Below are 18,265 nucleotides of genomic sequence, written 5' to 3' on the forward strand. Positions count from 1 at the left end.
ACCTGAGCTTTTTCATTCATTTCTGAATCAGAAGGTGTTTAAGGGTTGAAGCAACAACCAGAGTATCTCATTTCGCTCAGGATAACTGAAACTGAGAGCACTGCTTTGGGAGCAGTCTGCTGTGATGGAACAGGAGCTCTATGTGGAGACTAGACACTGAAAAAAATCTGCAGGCATCTATGAAATGTAATCAGAAATCTCATTTCTAGACTACCCTAATTTTTCAGTACTCAGGCTTGGCAACGATGACAAACCACAATAAATTTACCTCAAGTTTCCAAGCATTTCTGGCCCAAGCCATCTGTGTCCCAGAACAGACACAGCTATGCCTTGGAAATGGGACCAGCAATGGAAATGAGGATGACAAGCAACAACCCTAACCCCAGTCCCACAAAATCTGACAGACAGCTACGATGTTTCTAATGCCTCTTCTAAGGTGCTGTGGCGTGGATGAGAATGCCGGATGATGCTGTAACACAGCAGCCCCACTGTGTTCACCACTGTGAACACAATTAAAAGCTTCATAACCTGATGCAATGTTTCACATCTTACTGTACCCTGTAGTAGTCTCCCAGAAACTAAAGGACTCAGACACAACCGGTCCTTCCAAGTGATATTAGAAAGGTAGATAAAAAAGCCACATGTAGCTAAGAAAGGCTGTGAAGCAGGATTCAGAAATGCTAGCCTGCAGTGGTAAGAATGTCCTTTCACTTCTTTATGAGAAAGGGAATGTTGTTTGCTTTTAGACAGTTTTGCCTCTGCAGATGTTATTCTTTTTCACTTCCCTGCTCCATCAGCTTCAGGAAAAGGCTGCTTGGAAAGCTTGTTTTTTCACCACACTATTTGCAGGTGGTGCGGTATGTCCTACTGAAGGGCTGACTGCTTGGACTGCTGCTTTGTTTGGCTATTCCAGTTTTTCTGGGAGAGAGCTTCATGTCTGGGGTCAGTGGGAACCGCAGAATTTGAACCTTAGATGCTGAACCCCAAAATCTATTACTGTCAATAAAGACCTGGCAGTATGGTTACACAATTTTGGAAACGCTGTTTTATAGCAGACAATATGGAGCTGTAACAAGCACAGATGGAGGAAAAAAGTAAATCATTAAACACTGATAACAGTCATGTGCCTCATTTCAGAAAAGAGGTGAAAAGGAGTGAGGCAAGAAAGCCCTCAGACACTTCAAAGGACACTGGGACAAGAGAGAACAGCACGTCTGTCCTTTAGCTGGATTCGAAGCACAAACTCAAAGAGAAGTTACTACTTTCACATTACCATTTTCCAGCCATGGCAAATATGAAGGACAAGGAACAGAAACATTTCCTGGGGGTGAGTAAGGCCAGCAAACAAATTGATCAAATGTCCCATTACAATGTATTCCTGGGGAGAGAAGTAAACAAAAGTTTTACAAAAAGTTGTTCAGACAATGGACAATCATGAAAACCATTGTATAGTGTTCCAGGTAACTTGCAAGCTACTCCAAAGTATTTACAAGAGGTAGGAGATAAACTTTGCACATTCAATGTGCAATGCTCAGTGCACAGTGCAGAAATGGCTGGTATCTTTCTTCCCTGGACCTGCACAACAGCAGCAGGTTTTACATGCTTCATCATGAGATAAGGGTATTGCTCAAAATCATCTTGAGGCCTCTGTTGTCCAAACGTAACAGACAGATTCTATCCATGCTCTCATTCACTGTTTTTAGTACATGCCTTTTGGTACATACTGCAGACTTGCTGGTAAATGGAAGGTATTCCATCTTCATGACTCCTGTGACTCTGGTTCTCAGCTCAGATCACTGCAACCTTCTCAGATAGTGGGTCCTCTTAGTCTTTGGGCAATAGAGGTTAGGGAGCTGGTAATATCTCAGACTAACTTAATTTTAAGCTTCACAGGTATCGCATCACTCACAGGACTTAAGCTTAAGATGAAACATTTGATAATGCAGAATTGAAATGGTGCAATCAGGTTACAGTAATAAAAAATAAAATCCATTAATGGCCGCACTAGTCTCTTGATTAGTTTCTGTCTTCTAGGGTAAGATGACAGGCAAAGTAAACAGAAGAAGAGAAGAGAGAAAAAAGGAAAGGGCAAGGGAAGGGCAGGAAAGGAAAGGAAAGGGCAGGGAAGGGCAGGGAAGGGCAGGGAAGGGCAGGGAAGGGAAGGGAAGGGAAGGGAAGGGAAGGGAAGGGAAGGGAAGGGAAGGGAAGGGAAGGAAAGGAAAGGAAAGGAAAGGAAAGGAAAGGAAAGGAAAGGAAAGGAAAGGAAAGGAAAGGAAAGGAAAGGAAAGGAAAGGAAAGGAAAGGAAAGGAAAGGAAAGGAAAGGAAAGGAAAGGAAAGGAAAGGAAAGGAAAGGAAAGGAAAGGAAAGGAAAGGAAAGGAAAGGAAAGGAAAGGAAAGGAAAGGAAAGGAAAGGAAAGGAAAGGAAAGGAAAGGAAAGGAAAGGAAAGGAAAGGAAAGGAAAGGAAAGGAAAGGAAAGGAAAGGAAAGGAAAGGAAAGGAAAGGAAAGGAAAGGAAAGGAAAGGAAAGGAAGAAGGGAAAAAAGGTAGAAGCATAGCAGATTCACAAAGGACAACAAAAAGCAAAACTCTGGGAATGAGATCATAATTTTCTTGATACTTGTGTCCTATTACTAGAAAGAACACACCTAGGGATGATCAGACTTCCTAGAAGGTGGATTTTATTGGAGGCAAGGGTAACTCGTCTTTCTTATCACAGTGGCCATACATGCTGTTCTCATGACCCCTCTGTCAGAAATACACTTTTCTTTCTGAGAAAGACTGCCTAATATTTCTAATGCATATCTTCATTAGTACTTTTCTGACTTCTAGTCATTCACCTTCGAAACCCTGAAGTAAGATAAAGATTTACACAACATATAAGAAAAAACATGTAATTAGATTGTCAGCATCTAGCAGCAGATATTATTTTGCCATCACATAAAAAACTAGCATGAAGTGGACAATGAAGAACTAGATAACTGAATGCTTCAGCTGAGTGACACCCTGACCCTTCATGCATGTGCTCTTGGTACAGTGACTCTTCTACTTTGTAGCATTCTGCACGGTAATCAGAACAGTTAATTCCTTGCTTCCAAGGACACAAATACAAAATCTGCCTACCTGGGATCTTGGGGGTCCTGAGACACAGCCCAGATGCATCACGTTACTGGCAGACATTTCATTATGTGCTCAAAGTGACACTGTGTTGTACTAGAAGCATAACATTTTTGACAGAGTTAACTGCCTTGTTTTCCTGCCTCTAAATGATGCACTATCCATGCCAGTCCCTAAACTATGAGGAATGCCAGATTCCCAGTTCTCAGTATGGAATTGCATACTGGCAGAACTAGCTTTAAACATTGTTCATAGTTTTCCCCTTTTGCATAGTAATTGACAGAAAAATATTCCCAGACATTATTCGTATAGTCTTTATTACCCTCTTGTAAGTTGGTGGAAACTGAATCCAGAACCTCCATGTCCCCAGAGAGTGGGAGGCACAAGTCCCACGCACCAGATTACTTATGTTTTCATCCAGTGCCTGCCCAGAAAAAATAAACATCACAGAGAACTGGGCCTGGAACTCCAGTTTTCCCCCAGCTGTCACTGCTGGATACATAGTGGGTCAACTTGAATAAGATCTCCTTCAGCACTAGTAGTGCCCCAGTGGTTAGCATGCTTTCCTGAAATGCTGTAGAATAGCCCAGGTTGTAAGTGACCTCAGAAGATCATCTGATTCAACCTTCCGTGGGAAAGGGAGCCCAGATGAGATTACCTGGCACTCTGTCCTATTGCACCTTGAATACCTCCAGTCATGGGGACTCTACCATGTCCCAGGGGAGGTTGTTGCAGTTCTCACTGTAAATTATTCTCACTGTAAAAAAAGTTTTTCTTACATCAAGGAGAAACCTCAGCCAGTGCAACTTGTACCCGTTGCCCCTTGTCCTCTCCATGTGGCTCTTTGTGAAGAGAGATCCCCCGTGCTCTTCATAGCTACCTTTAACCTTGATGAAGTCCCTCCTGCACCTTCGGTTCTCAGGGTGAAAAGGCCTAGCTCCTTCAGTCTTTCCTCATAGGGAAGGTTCTCCAGCCCTTTGATCATCTCCACGGCCACCCTTTGGACCCTCTCCAGTCTGTCTGCATCTTTCTTGAGTTGTGGGGACCATAACTGGACGCAGCATTCCACATGCAGCCTGAGAAGTGTTCAGGGGAGTGGAGTGATCATTATCTCTGCTAGTAATGCCCCTGAGGGTGAAGGCCAGGATCTGATTTGCTTTGCTGAGGCAGCTGACTTATGTTCAGCTAGCTGTCTACAAGGACCCCCAGATCCCTTTCGGCAAGGCTGCTTCCCAACCAGAGAGATCCTATCATGTTCTGAGCTCTTTGGTTATGTCTTTGTTAGACTTCACACAGTTCTTGCTAGCCCAGTCTTCCAGCCTATCCAGGTCTCCTGTAAGATGGCTCTGCCTTCTGACGTGGCCACCTCACCACCCAGTTTGGCGTCATCAGCAAACTTGGTGAGGGTGCTTTCAATGCCATTGTGCCCAGATAATTTATGAAGATGTTGAGCAGCGTGGGGCCTGGTATCAATCCCTGGGAGACCTCACTTTTGACTGGCTGCCAGCCAGAGTCAAAATCATTTTTCACCACTGTTTGAGTGTGGCCTGTTAGCCAGTTTGCTACCCATCTCACAATCCTCTGTCCAATCTGTACCTTGCCAGCTTGTCCAGAAGGCTGTAGGAAGCAGTGTCAAATGGTTTGCTGAAAACCAGGTAAACACCATCCACTACTCTCTCCATGTGGACAGCAGATGTTTTAGGAGGTGATCAGGTTAGGCATTTTGGTAAATGTGTGTGGACTTTTCCCGATCATGTTTCATTTGGTTAGTGACAGTTTCTAGGAGGACTCATTCCATTGCTTTCCCAAGGGCTGAAGTAAGACTAATGGGTCTGGGTTTTCCTGGGCCCTCCTTTATTAGTGACTAGTTTCCTTGTCCTGTTTAGTAATGAGCTTCTCCGTGTGTCTGCTCAAGTATGCTGTTGTTCTTGACATCTTTGGACAATTTCAGTTCTAGACGAGCCTTTGCTTTGACTGCATCTCTGCATGCCCTAGCAAAGTCCTGATAGCCCTCAATGGGTGTTTGGCCCCCTTTGTGTAGATGGCATGCTTCTTTTTTTCTTTTAAGCACACCTAAAAGTTCAGGAAGAGTGAGTGGGCTTTTCCTGCATCATATACACTATGAAAGCTGAACCAAATTCTTCGTGCAGATGGGGGTCAGAAATGAGAATGGGGTTTTGCTTTGTTTCCCCAGCTGTTACAGCTTCACAGCGTAAGCTAAGGTAATTAGCTCAGGCTGTTGCAGCTGCCAGGAGCTGCAGCTGCCTCTGGAGCAGATCAGTGATGAAGGCTGGAGAACATGAGGATTCATTCTGTTAGCATGCTGCCATGCCCAAGAAGAACTGATGATTTTCAGCAACTGCTAACTCAATTCAAAGAAGAGAAAGCCTGTGATTGAATGCAATCACTAAAAGTAGTTTCCTTGACTCACAGGGTATATATTCCCTTTTGCTTTTCAAAGGCCTGTGAAAGTCAGAGATTTCAATATTTTTGGAAAAAATTAAGGAACTTTAAAACACAATATGACATAATTTCAGCTTGAAAACTTCTTTTTGTTGTGTTTTGGTTTAGTTTTAGTTTAGTCTTTTTTTTTTCCTTTTTCTGATGTTTTAAATTCCCAGGCCAATGCTTTGGATTGATTTCACAGAAACAGAGAATCATAGAATGGTTTGGGTTGGAATGGACCTCAAATATCATCTAGTTCCAACCCGCCTGCCATGGCAGGGACACCTCCCACTAGACCACGTTGCTCAAGGCTCCATCCAGCCTGTGCTTGAACGCTGCCAGGGATGGAGCATCCACCACTTCCTTAGGCAACCTGTTCCAGTGTCTCACCACCCTCAGGGTGAAGACCTTCTTCCTTGTATCTAGTCTAAACCTGCCCTCTCCCAGCTTCCAACCATTACCCCTCATCCTGTCACCGCAGGCCCTGGGAAAAAGTCCCTCCCCAGTCTTCTTGTAGGCCCCCTTCAGGTACTGGAAGGCTGCTATAAGGTCTCCCCAGAGCCTTCTCCTCTGCAGGCTGAACAAGCCCAACTCTCTCAGCCTGTCCTCGCAGGAAAGGTGTTCCAACCCTCTGACCATCTTGGTAGCCCTCCTCTGGACTCATCCAGCAGCTCCATGTCTTTCTTTTCTTGGGGGCTCCAGAGCTGGATGCAGTATTCCAGGTGGGTTCTCGTGAGGGCAGAGTAGAGGGGCAGAATCACCTCCCTCGACCTGCTGGCCACACTGCTCTTGATGCAGCCCAGGATACAGTTGGCTTTCTGGGCTGCGAGCGCACACTGTTGGCTCATGTTCATCCTATCATCCACCAGCATGCCCAAGTCCTTCTCCCCAGGGCTGCTCTCAACCCACTCATTGCCCAGCCTGTATCTGTGCTGGGGATTGTCTCGACCTCAGGTGCAGGACCTTGCACTTGGCCTTGTTAAACTCCATGAGGTTGGCCTGGGCCCACCTCTCCAGCCTGTCAAGGTCCCTCTGGATGGCCTCCCTTCCCTCCAGTGTGTCGACCTTGGCACACAACTTGGTGTCATCGGCCAACTTACTGAGAGTGCACTCAGTGCCACTGTCCATGTTGCTGACAAAGATATTAAATATCACTGCAATCACCTCTCCCAGCTGCTTCTTGAACTTCTCCAACCACTGCAATCAAGCCTGCATCATCCTTCCCTGAAGAGAGACGTTTATATTTTTATGAGTGAGACAATTACAGATTATAAGGTCCATTTTGCCAAACAGCATAAAGCTTAGAGCACTCAACCAGAGTTAGGAGGTGTGAACTCAGTTCCTCCCTCTGGCACTTTTCAAAAGAAGACACTGTCCTCTGAAGCTATGCTGCTCTTCAGCCAGGAATCCAAAAGCCATAGAGGCAGCAGAATAAATAAGGGACTTTAAGCTAATGGTTATAAGTGCCAGGTGAACATGGGGCAACCTGGTCTCTGTGTCTTAAATTAATGACTGTATCACAAAATGCATAAGCAATGCTGTGAGAGGATAGCAGCTCCCCATCTGCCTTGTCTAGGCAGAAACCAGATTCTGTCTTGCCTCGTGTTTTGGGTTCTTGTCTGCCATGGCTCAGTTTCTGAATTATAGGAATGGGAGACATCTTTCCCCTGGATGCTCTGCTGTCCTGTGTTTAGCACAATTGCCAGGAATATGGCTTTGAATTCCTTCAGGCAGAAAAGGGAAGTGAAATCTGCTATTCTCCATCCAAAGGACATAGCTCTTACCAACACAGGGTAGCAGCTAGCTCTCGATCAGGCACTCAGTGCCGCACCATAGTGGTAGTGCAGCACTAGCTGTTCAGTGGTTCATTTCTGTATATGTTCTGGTTTTACATATAGGAACCTATTACATTTCAGGACAAAGAGAGCCATTAACTTCATGATTGCATGTTTGCTTGTCTCATTACAGCCGATTTTACATTTAGAACTTATAAACAGACACTTCTGCAAAGCAAGTAAAAGAATATTTATATATTCATCAACATTACATAACACATTGCTTTATTGTGCTGTTTGTTTCCCTACCAGTATCTACAGTTGATTCCTGCAGCATTTTCAAGCATTCTTGTTTATATTTGTTCCATCCAGAGGTGGTTTTTTCCAGCAGAGACCCTTTGGCCTGTTTGTGAAAATACTGAACATTAGGAAAACTAGTTAAAACCTTGTGGTCTTTTAGTGGCAAGTTTCTTTCCATTATAAGAAATTTAAGAGGAGAGGAGAGGAGAGGAGAGGAGAGGAGAGGAGAGGAGAGGAGAGGAGAGGAGAGGAGAGGAGAGGAGAGGAGAGGAGAGGAGAGGAGAGGAGAGGAGAGGAGAGAGGAGAATGGAGGAATGGTAAGTCAGCAGGGAATAAAAGACAGACTCCTTTATTCTCCAGGGAACTATTTGTGAAATTTCCTCAGTTGCTGTCTTTGAGCAAGAAATGTATTGCCATGGTGTTATATTACCACAGAAATCTTTTCAACTTCTGTAAAGTCCCTTTTAAAAAATCCTCACAGATATTTAATTAATAGGACCTGTGTGGGTACACCAAAAATATTAGCATTTAATTCCTCAACTGTAGAAAATGTGTGCTTATCTTCACAAATTTGATGGTCTTTACAGGCTTTTCACAGTCAATTTATGCTAAGGTCAGCTAACACTTTTCTTCTATTTATGTTTCTGCTAGACTAATTTAGAAATCTGACGATAATTTTGAGGGTTGTTTATTTTTAGAGTATTTTAAAAGCTAATGAAGCACACCTGGTTGAGTAGTACAGTAAAAAATCGCATAAAAGAGTAATGAATAAGCAATATTATTCAGCTACTAACATCTTTTCTCCAGCGCATTCTGTACTCCTGCCCAGCACTTCAAAGACGACTTCTTTATCCAACAGCTTCAGCTGTGCCGTAGACATTTTACTTATCTTCATTTTTTTTTGAGAAAACACAATTGTAAATCTCAGTTTTACCTGCTCACCTGCATCAGCTATGTTGGCCTTTTTGCCTGGACAGGGCACAGTTTTGCTGTCCTCTTGTGTCCACAGGGGAGAAGAGTCTGACCTCAAGATTTCTCATATAGTGCAATGGGGCATTATTTTTATCCATGCCAAAATTTTCTCCATATAAAACATCTCACACAAATGGGTTTTTATGTCCTGGTCTTTTGTAGGTATACTTATTTTTTTTTTGTATTTATTTCAGATATTTTCAAAGCTGGTTTTGCCTAGGCCTTTCTGTTACAGTGATGGCCCTAGAGGAGATCAAGAATTCCTTTAAATTCTGAAAAGCTAGATTTCTGGAGAGAATATGATCTGGAACAACTGTGTTGATGTGATCTCTTTAGAGTGGATAGAAAAAAAAAGCACTTCAAGAACAATGTCCCTTTTACAAGTACGGCCCTGAAGACAGGCTCAGCTTTGGATTTAGTTGGATTAGTGACAGCAAGTTCTGTGGAGTCCCCTCTGGTGTCTGGAAATCAACCATCCTGTGACTACAAGAGCTGCCTGCTCCTCTTGGCTGCTCCTATGCTGTGGGCTTCTGGCTCCTGGCTCTGTCTCTTTCTCTTTGCCTGCTCACCCTGTGCTGTGTTCTGGAAGGTCCTGTCTCCAAAAGCATTTATCTGCTCCTAAAAAGTGAGAACAATCCACCCTCAATCCACAGGGTCCTGCCAGACCTGTCACCCATTCTCATCTTTTCTGGGTGGAGATACGCTGAGAACACAAACGAAGCAAAAAAGCGTGTCATGTCTGAATGGGCACTTGCTCTGATGGACAAATTCTGGCAGGTTGTAAGGGAGAGGATTGCTGCATTTATAAGACATGGATGGCACTGTGGCCACAGAACACACAGAAGGAACACAAATGTTGAGGGGCTTGTCAGTGTCTGCTGAAAAGGGAATGACAGAAGAGACTTAGGAGCCCTGCTTGGACATACTGACCTTGACTCACTGTCTTGGCACTGGGAAGCAGATAAGCAGAAAGGAAAGAGACCTAGATGTCAGCATGAAAGGGTGAGATCAGGGATGCGGATCAACAGTTGCTAGCACAGAAGAGAGAAATAAATTTGTCTCCACTGATAAAATTACTCCTAATATAAAATCTGCTCTGCTGTTAAAAAAAATAAAATTCCCACCTACAGACAAATTCTAATAATGGTTTTATATATAGTGACTGATGTGTTTAGGATGTAGTGGACATCTGTGGCATACATCTTATCAATGTAAGGGCTGCAATTGTCCTGAGTGGGCTCTCATATTTTAACTTGCTCTCTATAAATATCCATCTTTCTGATACACCTTTATCACACAACATTCTGACTGCAGAGGCCTTTAAGAGGGCCATAGCTGATAACTACTATTTAGAAAAGGAAAGTCTAGAAACAGAAGAGTTAAATGCAAAATTGCTTGGTGACGTGTTAGATTTGGACTGTTGAAGATATGCCCAATTAGGAGCAAAGCAGTAGAGAAAGGATAATGCTAGATACTGCTTACAGTTCAGTATGATGAATTGATCGTTATTTATCCAGGAAAAAGAACATCAGCCTAAGCAGTCTCTGTATAATATGCTAGCTGATCTCCTGAAATTAGGGCTTTGAGAAGCCAGAGTAGTCAAAGAATTCTGTCACTCTAAAAGTCACCAAAAATGAAAAATTCACCATTGAATGAAAAATTTTCCAAAAAGCAATAATCCTTACACCAAAGGATATTTTTCAGCTCTCCAGGGAAAATCAATTTCCTTTTGTCTGAACTAGACCGTTTTTGGAAACTGCCTTTCACACATGTGTGGTTGTCCTGAGCTTGTCTGAGCTCGGTGATGTGCCAAGGGCTGAGAAAAATAACCAGAACAATGTATGGCAGTGAACTCCACCTGTATGTTTTTGTTTGAAGCTATGTAAGTTGGAAAAATAAAGAAAATAATGTTTATTTACTTTCAAAACAAGAACAGTTGAGATATTAGCTAGCTGTTACAAGAGACCACTCTTTCATGCATTTTTTGCTGTGTAAAATGTTGCCTGTCCAATATTCTGTATTAGTCTCTCAGCTAATTTCCAGAGACCGTACTTTAAATTCCAGGGAGTAGAAAGACTATAATTATTCTTCCTCTGATGGGCTTGCAAGATAAGGAGAGAATATTTACAGCAGCCATGAGAAAGGAATGCATGTTTCCAAATTAAAAAAAAAAGCATCTTGACATTTCCCTCATCTAGGCCTCAAAATGCTGGGAGCCAGGGGAGTTTCTTCAGACACTCCTGGGTCAGTGAACCTCATCTGAAGAGGCAAAGACAAGGAGACGACATATTTGTAGAAAAGACTGCTTGATTTAAGGGACAACACTTCAGTTTGTGATAAACAAATGCACTAAACAGCCAAGGAAATACAAGGAAAGGCTCACAGCGGCTACCTGGCTGCTTGTTCGGTCCCTTTCCTGGAAACAAGGTTGACATAGAGTCATGAAGAAGCTCACTCAACAAAAGCAAGGAGCAGTTTAGGCATAAATGAAAATGTCACATCACTTCCTTATGTAATTGTCAGTTTCTGCAAAGCTGCAGGCAGAGCCAATATCTGGTCACTACTGATGTAAGTATTTGTGAGATTCTTGATTTTCTACCATGAGACTTTCTGATGAAAAAAACCAAACCAAATCTGTATAAAATCGGAGCTGCATCCGACAAAAAAAAATTAAGAGCTGTCAGCAGACCTCAAAAGTTAATTTGAAATATAGTTAGAAAAACATATAAAATAATTTAAATTATTAATCAAAAAATGTGGAGGTGATTGGAAATTAACAGGGGAGCGGACACAATGACCAGTTAATAAGGGCCATTTAGATCACAGAGAAACATGAACCTCTCTATCAGGAGTTTTTGAGAATTTGTATTTAGTTGTAGAAATGAAGCGACATGAGCCACCTGTAGACAACGTTGCAGTACAGGAGACTATTGACATTTCTGGAGTTTTACATATAAGGCAGGATGTTGAAAAACAGTACAAGACTATTAATGAGTAGTATTTTTCCCTGGTGCAACTCTGTCTGAATAGTATGACTAACTCTGATGGTCAAAAGAGATGGCCATAAATTTGCAAGTTGTGAAGAAAGTGCTGGAGTGGCCTTAATCGTTAAACTAAAAGACTAAGAATTCCCCATTGATTTATCTTACAAAAGAAATGATGATCAGATATTCAACAGCAATGATAATTTGAATGACAGCAACTTGTGAACTATCATCAGCTACTTATACAGGGGCTACCAAAAGTAGCTTAAAAAAGCAAGCTTGCTGTTTGTACGTGACTGTTCAGTCTGCAGTGGTGTCCACTCTCTCCGGGGAAACTTTAGAAGGCCATATGGATAGAGAAAGCCTGAAGAATGCTGGCAGTGCCTTGGAATGAGCAAAATCGTCTTTCTTTCCCTTCTTGGCTTGAAAGGGATTGTTGCAGGTAACCCAAACAGAAGAGTTCAGTATTTTCTGCAGTGGGACATCCTGTTAAGACTCTTCTGCATTAGGTGCGCCAGAGAGCTATTCACTGTCCAGTGAGAAGGCAAACTGCATGGGCTGGGAATAAGGCACTAGCCTTAAGAGGGAAAAGGAAATTAAGGAAGTGGGACACCTTGATGTCATATGTCTGTTTAACTAATTGAAAAGGATTCAACAAAAAAAAACAATGAGACAGGCTTGCCTCTGTATCTTACATCCATGTCACTATTGTTCTTCAGAGAGGGGTGCAAGTTCTCTCAGAGGAGGGTCTGCAGTCTGGGTTGGCGTGAGGAGCAAGCAATCACTGCTGAGATCACGAGGGCTTTTTCTGCTTTTGCCACATGTGGAAGAAGGCCCAGTCCTGTGGGTGTGTTCTGAGAAGAACTGACAAATTGCTCTCCACATCTGACATAGGTCTGTGATTACAGAGCCCACTGAGGTTTTACTATGATCTAAGTTTTGGGCTACTGAGTGCTATCAACATTTAGATACAATGCATGCTCGGTGGTAGAAACACAAGCTTTCAGGTAAATTTACTGTGAGCTCAGGCAGCGGCCACATGCAGCTCCTCATGGCTTTTGAACTCAGTTTTATGTTTCAATTGACATTCAGCCACTAGCATTGAAACAGGGCTTCCAACTCAGAAGGAATTAAACTCCAACATCCAATACAGAAGCTTAGAAAGTGTGTGACCTTTTGCCCTACACTGGACATTTCTTCATTTCAGGCCATCTGAACTTTCGCTGGTAGCAAGTGAACCGCCTCAGCCTGCGAGCCTGACACCCTGCTTGCACCAAAGTTCTCTGTACTGAAATTTAATGAAACATCCCTGGAAGGGTCTTTCAATTCATTTGATTTGCTCTGAGCCCAGAAACTGCCAAGATGACACCACGGTTTAAAAATACATTAGATGCAGCAGAAAACACTGCCTGAAGCGCTCTCTTAGGAAGTGTATTATATAATAATAAACCGCCAAGGTTGCAAACAAACTGTGGGTTTTTTTTTTCATAACTGACCACAATATAATCAGGATTTTGCCCTTTTAATTTCTTATACTAAGCCAAAGGTGAAATGAAACGTTTTTGTTTAGTGAGATGATGTTGTCAAGGACAGCAAAAACCTTCAATTTTGTTAAAAACTAGAAATAAGAGCTTAAATATTTACTTATTCTTTCAGCCGTGATCCCGGTTTATTCTGATTGATATTTTTCGTATAGGTGTTTGCTAGAAAATATGGACATAGTGATTTATGATTGTTATTTATTTACATTTTTCTTTCTTATTAAATAACATATAAAGATATCTGACACATATTTCTTTAAACTAGTTACAGGAATCGCTATGAAAAAAGTAATTTACTGTGATTTAGAGTCTTGTAAAGTTTTGATCTCGCAGAAGTAATTGGGAGATTTTCTGTTAGCATTGATGGAAACAGTGCTTTGGTTGAGGTGTCCTATAGATTTAAGGTGTCTCACAAACCTGAGGGTTGTTTCAGTTCTATATTCATTTATGCGAGAGAAGGTCTAGATTGGAATTATATAAAAGCATTAGGAATATTTTCTATTAAAAAAAAACCCAGAGTATGTGTGTCCTGGTACCTTTTTTTTTTTTTCATAAAAAATCTAGGAACACAATTACAGTGTCTACAGCATGTACACATGCAAACTCACTTCCTTAGTAACCCAGCTAAATGGAGGATGAGTGGATAAGAATACCTTATCAATTTCAGTTTAAAGTAAGCCTGCCAATGACACTTATGTACACTTATTTCCTAGAAATGTATCCTAAATCTATATATGAATTTTATTCAGATGAACCGAAATTTACTACATCATAGTAATTTTTTAAAATATATATTGAAATCAGGGTTGGTACAAATAAGTAATAATGATTAAAAACATATGTGACAATTTCCCTGAAGGGAATTACACTGACATATTTTGTCATTAAATTCCTAATACTCCTCCAAATTGTAAGACAGTATAGACAAAGAAGTAAGCTTTTGGATTTTTAAAATAAATTTAGAAAAAAAAAAAAAGTGAATAGTTTAGTAGATCTCTACAAGAAATAAAAGTAGAAATCACATACACATTTACTGGCTTTCTGTAAGAAGCTGAAGTGCAGAATGAAACCAATAACAGCAGATTTCACAAATGTGAGATTCTGCTCACCTCTCGTACAAGTCAAAGGCTAAAAGATAATGCTAGAAACAAAGCAAAGCTGTTTTAGAACAGAGGTAAAACAGTAGAAAATAAACATAATTTGCAGTAGTATTCATATCTGGTAGGAAAATTGAAAAATAAACATAATTACATACTGATCAATATTGGTATGAAAAGAGATTGTATAAACAGATGTAAACACAATTTATTCACTGTATGAACGAGCATTAACAGAAGAAAATTGTAATAAATGACCAAGTCAGAGCGAGTTCCAATGCAAAACTCTACAACTTTTCAGCCAACATTTCTCATGACTAATTTTTAATTAATATAAATTGTTATGTCAGAACTATTTTTGAAACAAACATGTTGTTTGTGAAGGTTAGTGTTACGTGATAGGAATCCAGTTTTATACTGTCCATTATTAGTTATTGAATTAGCTTACCTGTTTCACTAGAAACAGTATCATGATGGAGCTGGCAGGTGTGGGAGATATTCTGGACCACAGTCCCATGCTGGAACAGAGACCAAAAAGTGTCACCGTGCCCATTCTAATAAATTAGTCCCCAATATGCTGCTATTTCACCCTACTATAGGTCAATTATATCACCCTGTCCTATGGAAAAAAAAAAAAGTAAAAATGTCTTCTTTTATGAGTGCAACTACTTCATGAATCTTCTTACAAGTAAGTGAGGAAGTCTACTAAAGTGTCTAGGCTTGCTAGACTCCAACTACGTTTTGTTTTTTTTTTGATTAAAGGCAGCAAGAATTTACTCTAAACTTCACAGAAAGTCTGCTTACTGTAGCTTGACCTTTAGCCAATAAGAAGTCAGAAAACTATTAAAACATTAAAGGGCTGATCCTGTTCCCTTGAAACTCCACGGGAATTTTGCCAGTGGTTTTGCAAGAATGCAATCCAGCTCCATAAATACATACTTATATTTATATATGTCTTGTGAAACCATTAAAAGATGCCCTAGAACACTGGATTTTTTAAAATTGCATAGGAAGCTCACTGAATCTTGTCTGTTAGGAAGCAGTAACAGCTGTTTTTATCCTTTACAATCATATTTTTTTAAATATGCACAGCCAGTGCAGGATCGTGGGAATCTAAATGCACAAAAAATAGTGTTACCAGCAGTTAAAGTTTTACTACAATTCTCGTGACAGTCAGTGTTTTTTCACAGCTTTAGCTGTGAGGTTGGGGAAACTGTCAATGAATTTCAGCTTTAATTTTCAAAAAAATTGTTTGCAACTTTTCTAGTTGGACAGAAAAGCAGAAAACATTAATAAAGCTGTTATGCAGGCTCAGGGAATAAAACTATTTATAATATAACAATTTTAGAGTCTAGCTTACAATTGTCATGCTTTAAGTTGGCAATACGGAGAGTCAAGATGTTGCTTCCTCCATTTCCAAGAGAAATGAAACATGCAGCTATTCATACGAGAGGATGGCTCATGCCCTTCCCAGAACTCACAGGTGTCCTGAGTGGCTAAGCTGGAAAACAGACAGTAGTGCAACACTAGGACTGTGGAGGCCAGCAGTAGCCCAGTTTTCAATGCCAGACATAGGCTAAACTATAACTGTGTGGCCCCGATAACTGTGCAACAGACCACAACAACCTGGACAGCAATGTGACCTGACTCATCTCTGCACATGTGCCAAAACTGTTTCGTTGTTTGAGCCTACTCAGCTGGCAACAAAAGCCCCACGCAGCACCTACCCCATCTCCTGAGGGATGGGGAGGAGAAAATACAACCAAAAAGGCTTGAGGGTCAAGACAAAGGACAGGAAGGGCTCACCCACCACTTATGGTCACAGGCAAAAGACAGACTGAACCTGGGGATAACAATGTACATTTAATACAAACAACCACCACCATCAAGGAGAATGAGAGATACAACCAGGTCTTAAATACAACACACCTCCCCCCCACCCCCCGCTCTTCCTGGGCTCAGCTCTGCTCCCTCTTCCCCCCCAGCAGCGCAGGAGGCAGGGAATGGGGGTCACAGTCTGTCCATCACAAGGTGTCTCTGCTGCTCCTCTGTCCTAGGAGAGAGGTCCTCTCAGACATCTCCTACCCCACCACGGGGTCCCTCTCCCAGCAGACATTCCCCCCCCCAACTGCCCCAACGTGAGTCCTTCCCGCGGGGCCGCAGCTCCCCAACCCGCCCCAGCGCAGGGCCTTCCCGGGGCTGCCGCCCTCCCACCGACGGGCGGCTCCAGCGCTGGCGGAGTCGCGGCCGCTCCGGGCCCCGTCCCTGCTCCTCCGGCCCGGGGCCCTCTGGGGGCTGCAGTGCGACCTCTGGGCCACTCTGGGCTCCAAGGGCTGCAGGGGCTCAGCCGCCATCTTAACTGCGGGCCGCAGGGGAACCTCTGCTCCGGCACAGCTCACCCTCTCCTTCCTCACTGATCTGGGTGTCCGCAGGGCTGTCTCTCTCCCATCCCCCTTCTCTCTCCATCTCACCAACACAGACAGACAAACCAAAAGCCAATATTCAACAGGTTCTTTCACTCTTAAATAGTCATTCACAGAGGCGCCATTGGTCTGGCCTTGGCCAGAGGCAGGTCCAAAATTGAAGCCAGGGGAGTTTCTTGAAGCCTCTTACAGGAGCCACCTCTGTAGCCCCCTCCCCCACTACGAAAACCCCACCAAACCCCCGCCAAAACTCCCACCAGACACCAAACCACCACAACTGTCTTCTGGAGGAATCCAGGAGGTGGAAGGGCATGAGATATATCCATGTCTCATTTTTACATAAATTCTGGATGTGGTAAAAAAAGAGTACTGGGACATGGGGTACAGAAGTGCTCTGGGGACAAATATTTCAGGGTGGAAATGGAACCAGCCCGCTTCAGAGGCCTGGGGTAGTAAGGAGACTGGCTGCTCTGTGTTACTGTGACTCCTGGGTGGATATGTCAGTATGTGTGTTCCTCCCTGCCACACCTAAGGGTAACTCTGCGGACCAGGGAGAAGCGCTTCAAAGCCCCTGTAGCAACTGCTCGTCTGTGTATTGCTACAAGGGATAAAAGCACATTTTTCTAATGGCCATATGAGTAAGATCAGCTCTGTAGCAAGTTAAAATCAGGAGACCTGAATGGTGCTCTGGCATTGGAGCTGTTCTGAGATCACCATGACAAATGTCCTGTTCTCAAGAAACCCTGAGGTCTGCCTAGACCCTAGATGACCGGGTCCATAGGGTCTTCTGCAGTACATCCTCACTATTGCTCAACAGCATGTGAGTCCTCTCTTCTCCACTGATAGTTAGCACCTAGCAGCTGAGGCTGTTTTCAGTTTTTAATGTGCTGTTAGTTTTTATCTGCTCACTTTTAAAAATCATCTGAAGTATATACTTGAATGAGCTCTGTGGTCCTCTCTAGAGTCAAAGTGACCCAGGACTTGGTCAGTGCAGGAAACCCATATTGAAATATCCACATATTGTAGTTACACTAAGAAATTGTGGTACTAGTTGGTAAAGACAGAATGCAGAGCTGAAGTTCGAATTTCTGAGTTATTCTTCAGAGTTTTTACTAGAACAACATAAATCACAAAGGTGATAATGCTGAATGCTAGCCACAGCTGCCCACCCTCATTCACTCTCAAAATTTACTCCAGCCAAAAAGACTGAATATAACATTTTCTTTGAAGGAAGGTCCAGCTAATCTATTTGCTCCTCTTTTATTTTCTTTCTTTTTTTCACAGTATGACAGATCTAATCGATGCTTATGCCATACGTTCCTCCTATTATATAGAGCATTGTTACATGGCAAATTTATTTAAAAGTTTGATAGGGCATAAGCAGAAAACTGTGTCAGTGAAAAATCTCAGACTGAAGCTGCCAACCAGAAGATCTCAATTGACAGAGCTTTTCTAGAAGTCTCCAGACACTGATTCATAGTCTAGTACAAGGTCTATTTAGTCAAAGACAACAGTGCTATGATATTTATGCTGCTTAAATATTACAATGGGCATAAAACTGTGAAGTTTCTACATATTGAAGAGGTGTCAGTGTTATTCCCAAGTGGATTCAA

General features: G+C 42.3%; 1 protein-coding gene across 1 annotated transcript in view; it reads right to left on the minus strand.

Moving 5' to 3' along the window:
* GLP2R (glucagon like peptide 2 receptor) overlaps nt 1-14,782 on the minus strand; it is a 41,798-nt gene extending 27,016 nt beyond the window's left edge. Inside the window, exons 1-3 of the mRNA XM_086473778.1 lie at nt 14,678-14,782; nt 7,645-7,753; nt 1,274-1,378 (exon numbers count right to left, since the gene is read on the minus strand). Of these exons, the coding sequence (XP_086329904.1) occupies nt 1,274-1,378; nt 7,645-7,753; nt 14,678-14,782 (319 nt within the window). The remainder of the gene's footprint in view (nt 1-1,273; nt 1,379-7,644; nt 7,754-14,677) is intronic.
* Between the last annotated feature and the right edge of the window lie 3,483 nt (nt 14,783-18,265).

The sequence above is a fragment of the Leptosomus discolor genome, chromosome 15 (assembly GCF_034619465.1).
Source record: "Leptosomus discolor isolate bLepDis1 chromosome 15, bLepDis1.hap2, whole genome shotgun sequence".
Lineage (NCBI taxonomy): Eukaryota > Metazoa > Chordata > Aves > Leptosomiformes > Leptosomidae > Leptosomus > Leptosomus discolor.